This window comes from Zalophus californianus, chromosome 15 (genome assembly GCF_009762305.2).
Source record: "Zalophus californianus isolate mZalCal1 chromosome 15, mZalCal1.pri.v2, whole genome shotgun sequence".
NCBI lineage: Eukaryota > Metazoa > Chordata > Mammalia > Carnivora > Otariidae > Zalophus > Zalophus californianus.
Genome location: NC_045609.1, coordinates 27,835,988 through 27,854,918, shown reverse-complemented (window position 1 = coordinate 27,854,918; position 18,931 = coordinate 27,835,988). Strand labels below are relative to the sequence as shown.

General features: G+C 34.5%; 1 protein-coding gene across 3 annotated transcripts in view; it reads left to right on the top strand.

Moving 5' to 3' along the window:
* The window catches only part of CTNNA3 (catenin alpha 3), a 1,953,765-nt gene that overhangs the window by 1,463,275 nt on the left and 471,559 nt on the right, over nt 1-18,931 (top strand). For all 3 annotated transcript variants that reach the window (XM_027595012.1, XM_027595021.1, XM_027595027.1), the window contains one exon: nt 11,989-12,189. In XM_027595012.1, the coding sequence (XP_027450813.1) occupies nt 11,989-12,189 (201 nt within the window). The remainder of the gene's footprint in view (nt 1-11,988; nt 12,190-18,931) is intronic.

Genomic DNA, 18,931 nt, shown 5'->3' with positions numbered 1-18,931 from the left:
AAAATGGAAGGTTTAATAATACACTTTAGACTAATTCTTGGTGAGTTGGTAGAGGAGATGGTTACAAAATAAGTTTAGATCATCTTAGAGGACATACTACTACATTAGAAAATAAAGGTTCATTCTTTAATAGCATTGTTAATTAAGAATGGACTATAATTTGAAATAGTAATCTTTAACATGGTAATACTTATGTATTACTACATGCAGTATTATTTTATGGAAAATAACTGAATGCTTTGGGAAAAAAATTAAACTTATCCATAATGCCACTGTCTATTAAAATTACAATAGGAGTTTTTGAAAACTTTTTTTCCAGACTTTCTGGAAAGGAATGTAATTATATAGTATATTGTAAACAAATATATGAATTTTAAACAAAGATCCTATTTTAATAGATATATATCCTGATGTTTTCTCTTAAAATTTTCCCATAACCATCTTTTTATGCAATTTAAATATTTTATAAGCTTTTAAATTGTTTTATGACATTCCATTAAATAAACTTATTATTTTTTTATTTTTTTTAAGATTTTATTTATTTATTTGACAGAGAAAGACACAGCGAGAGAGGGAACACAAGCAGGGGGAGTGGGAGAGGGAGAAGCAGGCCTCCCGCTGAGCAGGGAGCCCAATGCGGGGCTCCATCCCAGGACTCTGGGATCATGAGCTGAGCCGAAGGCAGGTGCTTAACAAATGAGCCACCTAGGGGCCCTTAATTAAGTTATTATTTATGTTTACCAATGGTTAGTTTGCATTATAAAATAGACTCATTGGTAGTTGTTATTTTAATCAGTAGCTGCATTTAAATTTAATTATGACATAAATCTGTAAGCCTATATATGTGTAGGAGGGTATCTTTGTTTACTAGAAAAATAATTTGAGAGCCGTAATTTTGTAACTCTTGTTTCCTGACCTAACTTCACCAATCCACTGCATAGATTGAAGACTGAATTTATTTCTCTGAAATACTTAATAACTATTTTGGAGATTTGTTGCTTGCCATTGCTGAATTGCTCACAAACATTTCTATACCTGTCACAGAAAAAGAAAAGAAGGCTGTTTTACCTTTTAATTAGGTAGCTCTACCACAGCATTCCCATAGCTGGGTTTATTTACAAGGTGTTAATACATGTCATCGACTTGAGCTTTCATTTTCATGTGAATACTCAACTTATAACTAAGGTGAAAAACTTTATAATCATTCTCTTGAAATTTTAATTCATAACTATTTCACTTAGCAATTTCAATACATTTAAATAGAGTGTAATAAACTGCATCATTAATTATCTCTGCCTAATTTCATCCTACTTAGAAGAAAAAATGTTTAAATATAACAAAAGAGATTTTTAATATCCTTCTAATATCTGAATAAATCCATGTTTATTCAGTAAGATTTTGGATCCAGTGTATGTTTTCAGAGTTAAATTAGAAAATCAAATAACAGCCTATAAATACATAATACATAGAACATTGAGAAAGAGAGAAATCTTAAAGAGAAAAAATGACTGATGCTGGTGAAATCAGGATAGTTCAGAGGTTATAGGATGGCTATGAGTTGGATCTGTTTGAGAATCTCCTAGAGCTTTGTAGGAACTTCATGGAGAAACCCCATGGAAAGGTAAATAAATAATATAAGCACAGACTTGAGAAATCCAAGCTAAAATGAAATATACTGAGTTTTCTGAAAGGATGGCACCTATATATTTTAAGCAGTGTCTTTTACCCTTCACCTTTTATTAATTCTTATAATTTGCTGTCCAATTACATGTATTTTCATGGGGTTTTACATATTGTTAAAAACAATCATGATTCAGACTATTTAGTAAATGACACTGATTTGGGGATTTGAAACCACGCCTTGGATTTACTTCTAACCCATGGGCTTCTTTGTCATATGTGTGGCAAATTCCAGATTTTAATAGGTTTTCAAAACAATTACTAATGAGACTGAGAAAGAGAATTTATCTCACAGAGATATAATGCAGATTTTTGTGCATCTGAGAGCAACATATAAGAGAAATATAAATTTCAACAAAAAGACACTGTGACTGAGTTTAAATAAATCCATTGACTATGGAAGTAACCTTCCCTATGGCATATATACAATAATAATCTTGTCCTTTTTAATTGTTAGCCTTTTCAATGTGGAGAAATATTGTATTTTAGAAAGTAATTGAGACAATTGAACTTTATACTTAATGTTTGGAAAAAAGGAAGGTAGGAAGGAAGGAAGGAAGAAAGGGAGAAAGAGAGAGAGAAAAGGAAGGAAGGAATGAAGTTTGCCAACTTAAAAACAATTCATTTGTTTATAATTTTATCTTTACATTTGTTATTTTGTGTCCTTTATTTTTTGGAGTTTCTGCTCTACTATATGTATGATATACTCAAGGAAGTCATTTAAAATAAAGCCGGGATTTTCTTATCTCTGTGCCCCAAAATACAAATTTAATAATTAGACACCCAAGTTGTTCTGTATTTTGAACTATAAACAAGGAATAGCACCCAAATGAATACTGACTGATTTTTACAAGAGTATTCAACAACAGAGGCATCTTACAGTAGCATGGCATCCAGTGTGCCAGAATTAAATGGTTTTATTACATAATATGGGAGAATTGCTCACTACTGTCTGTTCTTGCTGACAATCCTGATGTTCAGTCTAGTAATATTCTCAAAGCTATTTTGCTTTTTTTTTTTTTTAAGCCCAGTGCCTTGATACTAGATGTTAATAGGTTCTTAGTCTATGGGAGAAGAAGAATGGGACAATTAACATGAAAAAACTCCATCTAAGAGGAGTCATTCTGGAAAAGTATGGGTTGAATAAGAATGCCTAAGGTTTGGTTTGTTTTTTCTGTTTATTTCGTCAAGATGCAGCATAAAATGCAATAACCTAAACTTTGTTCTTACATCGGAATAGCTAAATAGCTGTGGAATTGAACTTCATTTGTTAATTGCTTCTTCTATGGCTATCTTCTCTGGTCAGGGTAGGGTCCAATCAAAGTCTCTAGAATACTTTAGGTTCCCTCTAGTTGTGATGGCTCTATACAGAGCCAGAATATTAACATTACTAGAGCACTATCCATGTGAGATTTGCAGAATTAAGGCTATCTTTCTAAAATATACATAGATAATATCTCATGTTCAATTAAAATTAATGTGAAAAAATATAATGCATTCAACTATATAATATTATAAATAATCTTTGGCTTTATTTTTATAAATTTAGAAAACATTTTAAATTTGTAATCTCCCCTTCCCATTATACATTTGGGATATTTGAATAATATAATTATGGAATCACTGTATCTTAAAGCCGGGTGAGATGTTAGCATTTATAGGACCTTAGCAGGTGGGACAAACTTGATTTTGAGTTGTGGCTCTGTTATGGTAACAATGGCTTTTGGAAAGATACTTATCTGTTCAAAGTCTATTTCTTTACCTTTAATGCTGAAATGTAACATACATATCTTTTAGGATTATTATAAGAATTTAATAATACACATATGTTGTTTAGCACAATTCTTGGAGAACAGTCATTCCCAAATTATTTTAAAAACTCAAACAAATTGACATAGATATTACTGTATGAAAGCTAGGAGAGTTGAGGAAAGAACCAGACTTTTTCTTAGTTATATTCTGGGAAAAATTGAAGCATGTTCAAAGTTACTACCTCATTAATTGTAGACCTCTGTAGATAATAAATGCTATTGACTATGTAGGATTAAACATTATAAGTTCTTTTACAATTTAGAAGCTAAACAATGCTTATTAAAGGTCTAAAATGGACATTGACACTGAATACCAGATGTTTGAAGAATCTCCTCTCTTGGTACAATTGATGAACCAATATTGATTTATTAACTAAATTCTATAGTTTACATTAGGGTTCATTATTTGTTGTAAATTCTATGGGTTTTGACAAATGTATATTGATATTTCTGCACGATGAAAGTATCATAAGTGATAGTTTCATTACACTGAATATCTCCCGTGCTTCCTCTATCCCTCCCTCCTTATTCCAGAATCTCTGGAAACCATGATCTTTTTATTTTTACTGTGTCCAAAGTTTTGCCTTTTCCAGAATGTCATATAATTGGAATTATACAATATGTAGCCTTTTCATATTGGCTTCTTTCATTAGCAACATGCATTCAAATTTCCTGTGTGTGTGTGTGTGTGTGGCTTTGATCCAGGCAGGTAGATCTGAGGACCCAGGAGAGGGTCCCACAGGACCAGCCAAGAGGGTCCTTGGCTTCATGCAGGATAGAAATCAAATGTGAGCCAGAGAAAATGGAAACAAAATGTATTGAATAGCCTAAGTGACAGAGAATAGCAGAGTGTCTGTGAAGGAAAGGAGAAGGAGTTTCATCATTGCTTGGGACTAGGGGCTTATATTAGAAAAGGGTCTATGGTACATGTTCTTACAGGAATCCAGGGCAGGGTACAATCAAAGGCAAGTGTCAGGTGAAAAATAGGTGTTATTCTATAAATCACCGAAGGTAGGGATATTGATGCTAGTGTCATCTAAGGTTTGTTTGAAGCTAATGTCCTGAAACATGTTTGGGATTTGGCTCTTCTTGTACGTTACCAGGTGTTTGGGGTCTAGGACAAAACTCAGAATGATTAACTTTCTTGCGTCCCCCTTGAAGTGAGAACATAGCTTTTTTGTCTATGTTCAGAGGCAGACTATGGAACAGGAGTAAATGGTGCTTAGTGGAAAAACAGCAGAGACAGGACCTTTGGAAAATGGAGTCTTTTCAGCTTCCCTACTTCAGCTTAATAGTTCATTTCATTTTTTTGCTAAATAATATCGCATTATCTGGATGTATCAGTTTGCTTTTCCATTCATCTATTGAAGGACATTTCAGTTGCTTCCAAATTTTGGTAATGATAATTAAAACATGTGAAGGTTTTGTGGGGATGTAAGTTTTAACTCCTTTGAGTAAATATTAAGGAGCACGATTGCTGGATAGTAAGGTAAGAGTATGTTCAGTTTCATAAGACATTGCCAAAGTGTCTTCCAAAGTTAATATGCCATTGTGCAGTCCCACCAGCAATGAACAAGAATTTCTGTTGTCCCACAGTCATCACATAGTATTGTCAGTATTCTGGAACTGGTCATTCTAACAGGTATATTGTGGCATCTCACTAGCTTTAATTTGCAATTTTCTGGTGATGTGCGACATGGAGTATAATTTCATATGCTTATTTGTCATCTGTGTATCTTCTTCCTTAAGATGTTTACACAGATCTTTTGCTCATTTTAATTGAGTTATTTTTAATTGTTGAGTTTTAAGAATTCTTTATAAATTTTGGATACTAGGCCTTTATTAGATATGTGTTTTGCAAATATTTTCCCCCATCTGTGACTTGTCTTCCATCCTTTTAAGAGTGTCTCTTGCAGAGCAGAAGTTTTTAATTTTTATGAATTCCAACTTATCAATTTTTCTTTTCATCATTTACACTTTCAGTGTTGTATTTAAAAAGTCATTGCCAAATCCTAGACCTAGATTTTTCTCTTAGGAGCTTTATAGTTTTGCATTTAAAATATAGGTCTATGAATCAACATGCAACTTTTGCCTTATATATTTTTCCCCCCGAACAGGAAAACAATACTTCAAACAAAATTAGTAACTTCCAAGTCAAAGCACATAGTCAAAGAATAATTTTCTGAAGTTGAAAGCAAGATTTTTACAAATTTAAAGTGAGCTTGTGTCAAAAATTCATTCATTATCATGATGATAAGTCTTGTTTAAGGAGAATTGGCTAAAGAAAGAATGATTAAATAAAATTCCTAATTTAGAAACACAATTTATTAATGTACTACAAAGCAATAAGAATGTAACCTTCAGGAATATCTTTACTACAAAAATTATTTCTATCTCTACCGGATAAAAAGTTGCATTACTATGTGACAAGAATCATTTATATGGCTGTCAGTTTTAGAAACAAAATGAGCATCCACTCCAGTAGAGTTGTAAAATATCCTAACCAATAGTAAATAGCAAGTGGAGCAAAGATACACACCCCTGGGGAATTAGATCCTAGGCCTGATTCACAATTTCTGCCCAGCAGGACACTGCAAGGGCTTGCCTATTTCCAAGCTTCTGATAAATTTTTTAATAAATTCTAAGAGCCTACTTAAGACATACTGAAAGAAATATGAAGGCTTCAGTGACTTTCTTTTGTGGTTTTGATTTCTATAGAATTGCATCTGCATAAGTACTACAGAGTTTTGTGAAAAAGTTTAACAAAACTTCATTAGAATTATAAAATGATGATAATTGTGACATTTATATTTTGGGAAGAGCAAAGGATGATGAAAGAAAAAAATTACTTCTGGCCTTTGTGGACAGAGATTGTACCTTATTTATCTTTTATATCATCTCATATTCTAACTCTAAGTACTACTTACGTTAGGGAGAAGAGACAGATGAAAGGTTTTTAGGCTGTAGAAAAGGAATGCAGAGAATTATTGAACTCTACATCTGAAACTAATGATGTACTATATGTTGGCTAATTGAATTTTAATTAAAGAAAAGAAAAGGGATGGGCGCCTGGGTGGCTCAGTTGGTTAAGCAACTGCCTTCGGCTCAGGTCATGATCCTGGAGTCCTGGGATCGGGCTCCCTGCTCAGCAGGGAGTCTGTTTCTCCCTCTGACCCTCTTCCCTCTCGTGCTCTCTATCTCTCATTCTCTCTCTCTCAAATAAATAAATAAAATCTTTAAAAAAAAAGAAAAGGGATGAGAAATTTTAAAATGTTTTATGTTTAGCTCCATATGATGTGGGAAAGACGTTAGGGTTGGAAGCCAATGGCCAAGAAAGAATTCTTGAGATGTCTTTGGTGCAGAAAGGTGGTTTTATTAAAGAACTGGAACAGGACCCGTGGACAGAAGAGCTGTACCGGGGTCATGAGGAGTGGCCCATTATATACTTTCAAGTTGGGAAGGAGTTATAGGGATAGTTTAAGTCTCTTAAAGAATTTGGAAGCAAGGTTTCCAGGACCTTGAGGGGGCTAGCTATTGTTGGGAAAAGGCCATTTACTACCGCCTAATAAAACCTGAGTCATGAGACCCTTCAGATGTATATCAGTGGTCCATATGCTTGAAGAATGATTACCAATACGTATCTTGGGAGGTTTAGAGATAAAGGAAATTTCCAAAGGAATTTTTATATGTTAAAGTAGACTTACAGGATCAGGTTGGGCTAGGATTGCCTTATGCCCTTAGCAAAATGTCAGTATCGAGTCCCTAGAAGAATGTCAGTCTGCCTGTTTCAGGGACTTGTCAGTGGGCTCTAGATAGTAAAGAAATTTAATAATTTTTCTTCTGCCCTTGTTTCCCACATCACATACATGCTCTTTATTCTCACAATAGTGCCTACCTACATCTTTATGCAGGGTATCAGTTAATTTGGAGACCAATCCTCATGATCACATTACTACCAAACAGAAACTTTAACCACTTTAAAGTAGACACATAAACAAAAAATAACTTCCTGGTGCACTTCATCTGTTTTTGGTTTCACATTTTTTGGTAAAAGAGAAAGAAAAATTGCTGTGTTGGTTTTTTATTTGCTGAACATTTATATAGTTGCCTATGTAATGAGTTTTAAATTTACAGTTATAGGTCCAGGTGTGCAAAAATGGAAATTTATTTTCTTATAATTAAACTTAGCTTGACTCTCTGAGCTCATATACAGTGGGTAGCTAATCTTACCCTTGCCAATTTAAGAAAATTAACCTCTTTTGGCTTATAACTCAGTCTAGAGAAAAAAAAAAACCTTTAGAAAAAATATTTTTTTCTCTCTTCTCCTTAGAATTTTGTTTTAGGTATGCAGATATCAGGGGAGGAAACAGTTGATGGTATATTATTCCCCACTCAAGAGATTATAACATAAACCCTCTACTTCTTCAGGCTTGTCACTGATATATTCAAAGCCCATCTTTGGGAATGAAAAGAAAACAGACTTTTACCTCTCAACAAAGTCTGCTTTTTGCAAATAAAATATGCTTCTACTTCCAGTATTTTTTTTGGGCTATGGATTTTAAAATTCTGCTTTGGAAGTCAAAAGTCAGTAAATTAACTTTTTGTTCTCTCTGGATTTTTTTGTTCATTTTCTACTTTCTCTAAGGCAAAATCTAGCTTTAATTGTGGAAAACTGAAGAATTAAGAAAAAAATCATAGAAAAAAATTAAATGCATTCCAAAATCTTCTTGTGTGATGCCGCAGTGACTGAAGATGGAGTTACACAGAGAAGTTTGCAACAAATGAATTATCTTTTGGTCTAAGATCCGTTCCTTTATTGCTTTATTACTGTTTTCCAACATAATAGAAGTCACCCTTTCTGTCTCTGGACAGCTGTAAAATGATTGATAGAAATTGCTAGTACTTCAGCAATTCTCTGCTTTAAAAAATAACGTGCTTCAGGATTTGCCGTTAACACCAGGACATTCCACTACTCACCCCACATCAAATGTTAAACTGGCATTCTGAAATGAAGACAAATCTTCAAACAATTCAACAAATATATAATATTCTGAATGTACTCATTCTGTAATAACATTTTCTTTCTCTTAAATCTCATTTTAAATTGAGGTAATTCTTGAGTTCAAGTTCATCTACAGTTAAAAAATAAATAAATAAAATGGAGGTAGAGCTCCTAATGAGCTCTGCTATGTCTAACAAGTAAACCTATTTCATTAGCAAAAACTTCAGAGATACATCAGTAAGAAGTTTTACACAAGGTATTTGGTGTTTAATTTCTGTCCTAGAGGCTTAAGTTTATATAGTTAGACATAAAAACTCAAGCTATCCTGAAGCCCTTTCTAGCTACTTAAATTCACCTGAAATAGGAATAGCAAAGAAATAATTTTTTTTAAGAAATGAGTTTAATGTTTAGTTACTGTGCATATGTGGGAGGTGCCCAGCATTATTTTCTTTTTCTGGCTTTCTATGTTCAGAATTTCATGCAAATAATTTCTGTCATCTTGTGAAACATTCAGGGTAATGGGAAAGTGTCACAATAATGGAAATTTTGCAAACCTTTCCTAATGCTTTTGTGCTATATTTAATCTTAGTAATTCAAAAGATCATTTAGTCATCATCTCTGACATTCTCAAATAACTGCTTTGGATAAAATCTGGTTATATGTTTCTTTTCTCTTCACTTATTTCACTTATTTTTTACATATTGTATATGTTCATGTAGGACTTTTATTTCCATATCTAACCTCCCCTCTATAATTCTTCAATGCGATTAATACTATGGCTTCTTATTATGCAGCTCAATCTAAAGCAATAACCATACAAACTTTAATAAAGCCAGCAAAAAAGAATCAGAAAAACCCTTAGTATATTTTTAATCTCTGCTTTAAATAATAAAATAAATTGGTGACCGTGTATATCATTGTTCTACAGAAGAGGTGAACATTCAATTCATTCTTAGTGAATATTCTTTGTATATATATATTATTTCCTGTGCAAAATTTACTAGGAAAAAAATAGTTTGTGGCAGCTATGATTTAATTAAACAGAAATTACAGTTTATTAGATAATTAATCTTTCAAGAATAAACATTTTTTCCCTAAATATTTTTTCACTTTTATAGGACTGAGACAAAACAGCTCTGTAATCTCAAATTAACCACTTTAGTGAATACAGATTAAACATTTATTATATGTGTGTGTGTGTATATTAGTTTTACAAAAACTTGCCAACATATTTGAACAATAACAGATTCTTACTGTGTCATTAAAGTGCACATCTGTGGACTTAAAAAAAAAAACCTGAATAATTTTATACCTTCCACATTGAAACTTGTACTTTCAGTTCTAGGGGAAATATGATGGTGATGATATACATGCACTTTTTTTTTTTTAAGATTTTATTTCTTTATTTGACAGAGAGAGATATAGCGAGAGAGGGAACACAAGCAGGGGGAGTTGAAGAGGGAGAAGCAGGCTTCCCGCTGAGCAGGGAGCCCGATGCAGAGCTTGATCCCAGGACCCTGGGATCAGGACCTCAGCCGAAGGCAGACGCTTAATGACTGAGCCACCCAGGCATCCCTACGTGCACTCTCTATTGAGATGGGACTGCACTTGGATTTATTATAGGCCTTAATGGCACATTCATAACTGAATGCTACAAATTAGGTTAAAACTCTAGTGAATTTATAATGAAGGTTTTCAGTGTTCAATCCTTTTCATGCAAATGACCTGATTGTCCTTCACATGGGTTAAATTGACTAAATTTAAGTGCACAGATATATGTCTACCTATGTTCATAACCCATGATTTAGGATTTAGACAAAATAATTTACTGGTCCCAGGTGTGTTACCAGAGGACCTCGTTCATTCAACAAACATTCCTGTTGGTGTAACAGGTGCCATATATTGTACTAGGGCCTAGATATGATACCTCAAGCCATAAAGTAAAATTCTTATGCTCATATATTTCACAGACTACTAGAGAGACAGTTTGATTAGTACATCCTTAAAATATGGGAAGAAGCTGTAATGAAAACATATAAGCCATTTAATGAGAATCCCAAACAACATGGAACCAAATTTGTCTTGCTCTAGGTCAGCAATGAATTTCTTCAGGAAGGAACATTTGACTAGTGTTTTTGGAATAATAGTAGGAGTTGATCAAGTAGACCAAAGGAGATTGGCAGATGTAATACTGTGATCTATAGTAAAAAAGATATATATTTGGTGTTTTTGTCCCATTTCTGGTACAGAACTCATAACTTTTGGGCTTTCCCAAATGATGAGAATGATAAAAGTGTTGTTGTTATGTTAATGAACTGACATTTGTATCATCCATCCCCTCACCCCCTTGGGGGCTGATTGCCAAGATAACTGACCATGTGATTAGAAGTTTGGAAGTTTGGAACTTTCAGTCCCATCCTCTGGCCTCCAGGGAGGAAGAGGGACTGGAGGTTGAATCAATTGCTGAAGGCCAGTGACTTAATAAATCATGACTATGTAATGAAGCCTCCCTAAAAACCCAAAAGGACAGGGTTTAGAGAGCTGCGAGGTTGGGACTGTTTGTAGATGTGTGGAAAATGGCGCACCTGGAGAAGGCGCGGAAACTCCTCACCCTTCCCACATAGTTTGTTCTATGCATGTCTTTCATCTGGCTGTTCTGAGTTAAAGAAGTTAAATCTAATAAGTAAAATGTTTCTCTGAGTTCTGTGAGCCACTCTAGCATATTAATCAAACCCAAGGAGGAGGTCATGGGAGCTGATTTATAGCCAGGGGGTCAGAAGTACAGGTAATAACCTGGGCCTGCAACTGGCTCTGAAGTGGGATGGAGGGCAGTCTTATAAGACTGAACCCTTAACTTGTGGGATCCGATGCTATCTCTGGGTAGGCAGTGTCGGAATGGAATCGCAGAACACTCATTTGGTGTCCAGAGAATTGCTTGTTGGTGTGCTTATTCTTTATTCTGCCCAGTTTTTCCCTGTTAAGAAACTTCTTCATCTGTCAGGAATTCCTGATAGGGGAGAGGAGCTATATTAGCTTTTTTTTCTGGTAACACTATAACTTAAGTTCTATTACACACCAATGAAACATTAGTTGAATTGGAACTCCATAGTTTTATTTTTCTATATATTTGGGATAGCTGATATTTTTAAGTGTTTTATAATCTGCATAGTGTTGCTTTTAATCAGAATTAAGTATTCCATCATTATGTTTTATTTTTATTTTAATCTAAAAATATTCCTCAATTTGCACCTATATGTCACTCAAATCTAAAATCAAGTCAGTTGGAACTAAAATCTAAAATAACATGTAATCTATAAAAATGTAGATAAAACCAAAATTCTGTATTTACAATTTTTTTCTATTAAAGAGATATAAGCAAAATCATCTTTTTGTTTCTTTGTCAGTGTGTCCTTTGTTCCCAATGAGTACCACATCTGAAGTCAGAAGAAGCATGAATTGTAGTATGCTACACTAATTTGATCTGTTTACTTTCAGAGAGCCATATCCTAGAAGATGTCAACAAGTGTATCATAGCATTGAGAGACCAGGATGCTGATAATTTAGACCGTGCTGCGGGTGCTATCAGAGGACGGGCAGCAAGAGTTGCTCACATTGTCACAGGTGAAATGGACAGTTATGAGCCAGGAGCTTACACTGAAGGTGTGATGAGAAATGTTAACTTCCTTACAAGTACAGGTAAGTCTCAGTCCCCAATAACAGCTGCACTGTTCCTGATACTTGATTAGCAAATACCAAGCAGATCTCTACCTGTGTTGCTTGTTTTGAAATGGAGTTGCTCTCCCATCTGATAGTTCCTTGCGTCTTGTGGTTATATGATTTGAAATTTATTTCTAGAAGTAAATATTTTCATTGGGAAAAATAAATCTTTTATAAATATATGCATTATATAAATTACCCACAGGCCTTAGCCATTTATGAATGTTTATTAATGCCAGAAGTGTTAGGATATATAATTAGGCCGGATGTGATAAGTATGTAATAGTTTCCAAATTCTCCTTTAGCTGTATCATTGGTACCCCCAGGTTTTTGTTTACATTTCTTAAACAGCAAACTTATCCCGCGTTTCCAGAGAAATGCTCTGTGCCTTCTTCCACAGTCTGTTTGCAGAACAGCATTTTGTTCTTTTACATAATCTTCTTTGATTACTTAAGAAATATGGAATCATTGTTTTGGTTGCAACACCCAGGTTAATACTTTCTAAATCAACCAGTAAATGCTTATTTTGAATTACTCGTTAAAATGCATTCTTGTCTTTAACACTATTGACATTTCTCCATGAAACTTACAGAAGCATTTGAATTCAATGGATTTAGAAAAAATGGATATAATTTGAAGGAGGGCAATCAATTATTTTTAGAAGTCGTCATGGCAGAAGCTTTTCCTGTGAAAACCCTTTGCGCTCTGTGAAATCCCCAGGATGAAGTTTTTTAGTAATTACCTCTTAATACTAGGGTGATGGTGCACCCGTGATTACTAAAATATTAGAAATTCTATACTTAAGTCATCGATTCTATCTAGAGAATTGTTCCTTAGGTTATGGATAGGGCATATCAAGTTTGGACAATACGTACATTCTTTAGTGAGAGTGGTAGAAGGAATGAAGATGGGTGATTTTGAGGGGACAGGAGAGGGCTGCTTCTTAAAACTAAATGACTAAGAGAAACATAACAGTCAAATAAACCTTCACTAGGGACTAGTCCTGAAGAGGTATACTGCAAGGTAAGCTGAGCAAGGTTTGTAGAGCATTAATGATTAATGTTGCTGTTTCCTAGCATCTTGATATAGAAAATCATTGATGAATCTTGGCATATAGTTTTCTCATGATCTCTTTAAAAATATTTCTAAAATAGTGAAACATTGAAGATAGGCTAAGGAAAGATGGAGGAGGTACATCTGCAACTCTTGATGTTATATTTCCTTTTTTTTTTTTTAAAGATTTTATTTATTTATTTGAGAGAGAGAGAATGAGAGATAGAGAGCACGAGAGGGAAGAGGGTCAGAGGGAGAAGCAGACTCCCTGCCGAGCAGGGAGCCCGATGCGGGATTCGATCCCGATGCGGGATTCGATCCCGGGACTCCAGGACCATGACCTGAGCCGAAGGCAGTCGCTTAACCAACTGAGCCACCCAGGCGCCCCTTGATGTTATATTTCTATAACAACTCAAAAGCCACTGATGTTACGAATAAGGTGCATGGTAGATCTCATGTGGCACGTACCACACATACCACATAATGAGGTATGGCAATATATTTACTTAATGGAGACAATTGTGTTATGGGAGTTCTGCATCTCTTCCACAAACTAAATTTGGTCTTTCCTTATTGGTCAAATCAAGTACAGAGTTATCTGATTTTTTTTTTCTACTTTCTGAGAATGGAATTGTAAGTAAAAGAAGAATGCCTCAGGGGTTCTATTTTTAGCCAAATAAAAATTTCCTGCAGGGAACTGAATAGGTCTAGTCTACCAGGATTTTACATATATCTTGCCACTGTCTCAGTTTTTTAATCATATTAGCAGTGTCTGTGAACACACTATTATGGTCACAATGTCTACCAAGTTTACAGCTTTAGTTTTCATAAGATGGAGTTTATATCTGCTATGAACAAAGAAGCAGAAATGAAATTCTAAATTGTCCAGGATGTAAAGTGTATTGTGGGAACCCTGTTCACAATCAATTCTTAGAATCTGAAATAAGAAAATAAAAATTAAAGTTATTTACACATTTAATTACAAGTTTGTAAATAGCTTTATGATTTATAATGACCTTACACAATAACTAACCAATATGGCTACAAAATTCATTCATTCAGAAGATAGAGAAGTCCTTTTTCCTCTAATTAGTTGTATGTACTTTAATTAAAATTCTCCAGGAAAATTACATCCTGTGCCCCAATATAATAAATATAGAATGATTCTGGGTTGTTCTGTAAATCTCAATGTAACTATAATTTATGACTTTCCAATTTTGTCATTTTAGTTTTTCAGATAATTTTTTGGTTTATCTTTGGGGAAGGATTCTCATTTTTCTATTATATGTCTAATTCCAAACTTTTCTCCAGTTTTTCTTGAAATTTATCAAAAGCATACCTCCTAAAGGGAACTCTGAGCAATAAATTAGATGAAAATGCTAATTAGATCAGTTTGATCTTAACCAAAGTTGAAATACATGAGCATTTTCCTTCCCATAGAGATATTGTCTATGAAAGATACTTCCAACTATTCTATCCTCCATAATTAAATAATGGAAGATGTTCATCTTTGTTCAGATCTGCTCGTAACTTGGACTTATTATTTATAAATAATCATCAAATTAAGTAATTGGAAATGTCATGTTTTGTGTCATGAAGCCTTAATAATTCACATTTTATCAAGTGAATGGCCTATCTATGTGGCCTGTTTTTCTTTTCTCTTATATAGTTCTCAGGTCTTGACCCTGCTTCCTGAAAATAACTTAATAAAGAGCTATTGTGAATTGTTTTTATTACTGAGACTGCCTTAACACTGCAAAATTTGCCTTAAAGTACTGTAATCAATGATGAAACCTAAGCCATGCTTATCTAAATCACAGAGTGTTTTTGGAGCACTGCACCTTTGATTTTAATCAGACTTTGTGGCTCATTAGCACATTTTCAAGATTTGATGATCTTCTAAGTGTTTTCTCAGCATTAGGAAGCAGAGCTGCCCTGTTACATTTTAGGAATTTGCATTGTTCATAAACCTGAGCAGTTGGTTTTAAGTGAAATGTAGGCAACATCTGGAATGCTGCATTTCACTCAACAGAGGCATGGTTTTGTTATCTCCATGTGATATTCTTTATTCTGCCCAGTTTTTCCCTGTTATGAAGTTTCTTCATCTGTCAGGAATTCCTGATAGGGGAGAGGAACTATATTAGCTTTTATTTCTGTTAAGTGGCAAACTTTCTCAATTTTAATGTGAAGGCTTAGAAGTTATATTCTTAACACCAACTTCAGTTCTTTCATACTAGGCTGGGGAGAAATCTAAACAAAGAGGGGACTGATAGCAGTATTTTTTGTATCTGATTTATGGACTTTTATCAAATTCAGAAATTAGCAGGCCCCAAAGCATCTGTTGAAAACCACCAAACTCCTCCTGGTTTCAGTGTCAGCCAGTCTCATAGACCAAAACAGAGCAGGCACATATATGAACCTGACCAAGACATCCTGGTAGCATCCACTGCTGGCAAGTTGTAGTAAAGGCAAGTAAAACGTCATTTATCAAGTACTTCATCAGGCCCAAACTCGAAAACTTGGACCCAGAATCGTCCCCCTAATAGAATGGAGAAGAGCCATATGGTTGCAATTTTTCTTCTTAAAAACACAATAATCTTGAGCCAACAAATATTTCCAAAATTTTCTTGTAAATTTTTCTTGTGACTAATTTAAACAATAGACTTTTAAAATGAATTTTATCTAAAAATCATTTAAAAAATTTAATAGCAGCAACTCCTATCAAATCCCTTTCATTTAATATTTTTCACATAAAAATATCCTACATTTTGTAGCCAGATTAAAACATGTTTACTTACTTTTCTTATGTTGCATCTCTGGTCTATAACCTTAAATAATTATAGGATAAAATACAAAGGTTTTAATTTTTGTAGTTTTTACACTCCATAATCCAGAAGAGGTTGAAAATTTGTGGTCCATATACTAGATATGACTCAATATTTCAGAAAAGAATTTCTATGTGTCCAGTAGAGTTTTGACCAACATAATTTTGTTTTAAGAATTAGTTTCTAATTTTACACACACACACACACATTTACCACAGATTATTGGCTTATCCTGATAAATGGGAAAGTCTGGCAATACTAGGGCAGAGTTTGCCTGGAGCTTAGTGATGTTTTCCTTTTCTTTGAGCCTGGGCCATAGTCTCCTACACTCCCTTTCATTATATATGTAGACTGCTTCACTCACTTAATTTATCTGTCTGAACTTTTTAGGCATTTGAGTTCACCTAAACATGCCTTCCTGTGTGTGTGTGTGTGTGTGTGTGTGTGTGTGTGTGTGTGTGTGTGTGTGTTTTCCTATTGTGGGCCAAAGGCACTTTCTACTCATCTAAGTTGGTAGTTTCACATTTTATTTTCACATTTTATCCATCTTTCAAGAAATAGCTTACATCCCATGTCTTCTAGGAACCTTTCTTTACTCCCTCTGGCAATAGTGAATTCTTTCTGACTTCATGTATGTAGATTTTAAAGGACTTGCCATTCAGTTGAATCATTCCAGACAACTAAATGCTGTTGATGAACTCTTCAGATATACTTACATGGAAATGACTTTTCCTTCAAATAGAATGTAAGTTATAAAGAAAAGGAAACTTGTATGTCTTGTGTTTATTTGTTTCTCTTTGCATCTCTTCCAGGCCTACCATTATGTCTTGCATGTGCTAGATTAAAACAAAACAAAACAGCAAAACAACTCTTGAATTGCGTCTATATGCCTGTATTAATTCTATTCCAGCAGTGAAAAGTCTTTTCTTCTCTACTGCCCCTCTAAAATTATAGTTATTTTCCAACATTTTCTCAAATGCCACCACCTTTGCTTAGGAGCTTCTGATTCCTCTTCAGGTAGAAATAATTGCTCTATTATCTGTGTTACCATAGATGAGCTTGTTTTTAGTTAATGCTTATTTCACTTTTCCTTGTATCACTGTCATTTACATACAAGTTTCCCCAACTAGATTATAACATCCTTAAAGGCAGACACCGTACTTTATTATTTTTATATTCCCCAGTAGCATTTTACCCATAGTGGAGGTGTCCAAGTACTTTTACCAGCTTAAAACTTAAAATTCACTACAATATTGTACTGTGACACATTCTAATATGGTTAAGCAAGAGAACAAGTTATCATCCCAGTTCAGGAAAAGCAAAAAACAAAACTCAAAAATAGTGGACTATGTCAAAGGCTGGGGCAGAGAAAACGTCAGGGAAGTGATTAATTACTGTCCAGAGTGAGATATTAGCTACTTACAGAAAACTTGGGGTCAGATGTTTAAAAGATCCTTGGCAAGCTTTTGAACAAGGGATCATGACTTTTATGTATTCTATTACTTATAGGAACTATCCTTGAATGGCATCTGGTACAAGATCCCACTGAACCTAATTTCATTAATGGTTCTAGCAAATCCCTGTAAGGGGTAGCAATCATGCCTTCAAATTCAGAAACTGCTGCTGGTGAACTTCTTTCCCCCTGGTAACAGTGTGAGACAGGACCTCCAGTTAGTACTTTCTTACTTTCAGCCTCAGCTCTAATCTGACACCCTTTAACACAGTCAGAGAGCATTAACAGGAAGTTTCTATCTGCTGATCATTTGGCTAACCTGGATAAACAAGTGTATCCATGCTGGTGATGCCAAAATCGGAAGTTAAATGACAACCCAGCCTCTTTATAGAAGAGGAAGATCCCATGGCTTCGGATATACTTCTGTGGCTGCAGGATTTGGGTATCCTGGGCCAGCATTGTGAATTAAAGAAAGCAGCTACTAGAACTTCTGAGTGGAAAACGTGTTTTCTGCCTAAAGAGAACTGGATTTGAATACGATCCATATCTAGTTAGTGGGCTGAGGATACTTCTTTATCTTGCCATTTTAATTAATTGGAAATATAAGCCTGTCAGGAAAAGAGAAGAGCTATAAAAACTGAAATCTGTATATCCTGGGGATGCAAAGGCTTTTTGACCTTTTTGGTAAGGTTAGATCCTGAGAGAAGTACATGGAATAACCTAAAAAACACAGTTGATAATAACTTTATTAATAAAAAGAATACATTCATACATGGCAGAAATTTTATTATCAAAAGAGGAAATAATATAGAGTGCTTAAAGATGGATTTCAGAAAATCATAAAGAAGGCCTGAAATATTCCTACGTCTGGACTATGTAAACTATGTAACTTTGAGGCTGATGCTAAGTGAGGTATGGGTAGGAAAGGCCTAAAAGGAAGGAAACATTGGAAAAAGAAGTGGAGAATATGGACCTGCTGAGTGGATGTGTACCAGCACAAAGAGGTTCTAGGGTCTCGTACCTTCTTTAACTCTAAAACTCCTATGACCAGGCTTTGATGCATGTTCTCCAGCCAAGGAAGATATTATCTAGAAAGAGAAATAGATCACACCTTTCTTTCTCATCTTATTTTCACATACTTTCTGTAAAAAGACTAGTTCAGATTTATTTTATGGGCCTTTATGTGGTAGGATAAATACAATAATAACTTCTATGTAAAAGGATTAGGCATGAAGTTCCAGTTTTAGCTCTGGATTCCAAACAGTGGAATCTATGGCTAGCTCGAGTAGAAAAACAGACAAACACAGGAAGATAGACTACAAGGGATGCCACACATTAGAATTCAGCTAGTCATCCCAAAGAGTAGTCATGTGAGGTGCTCTTCCATCCT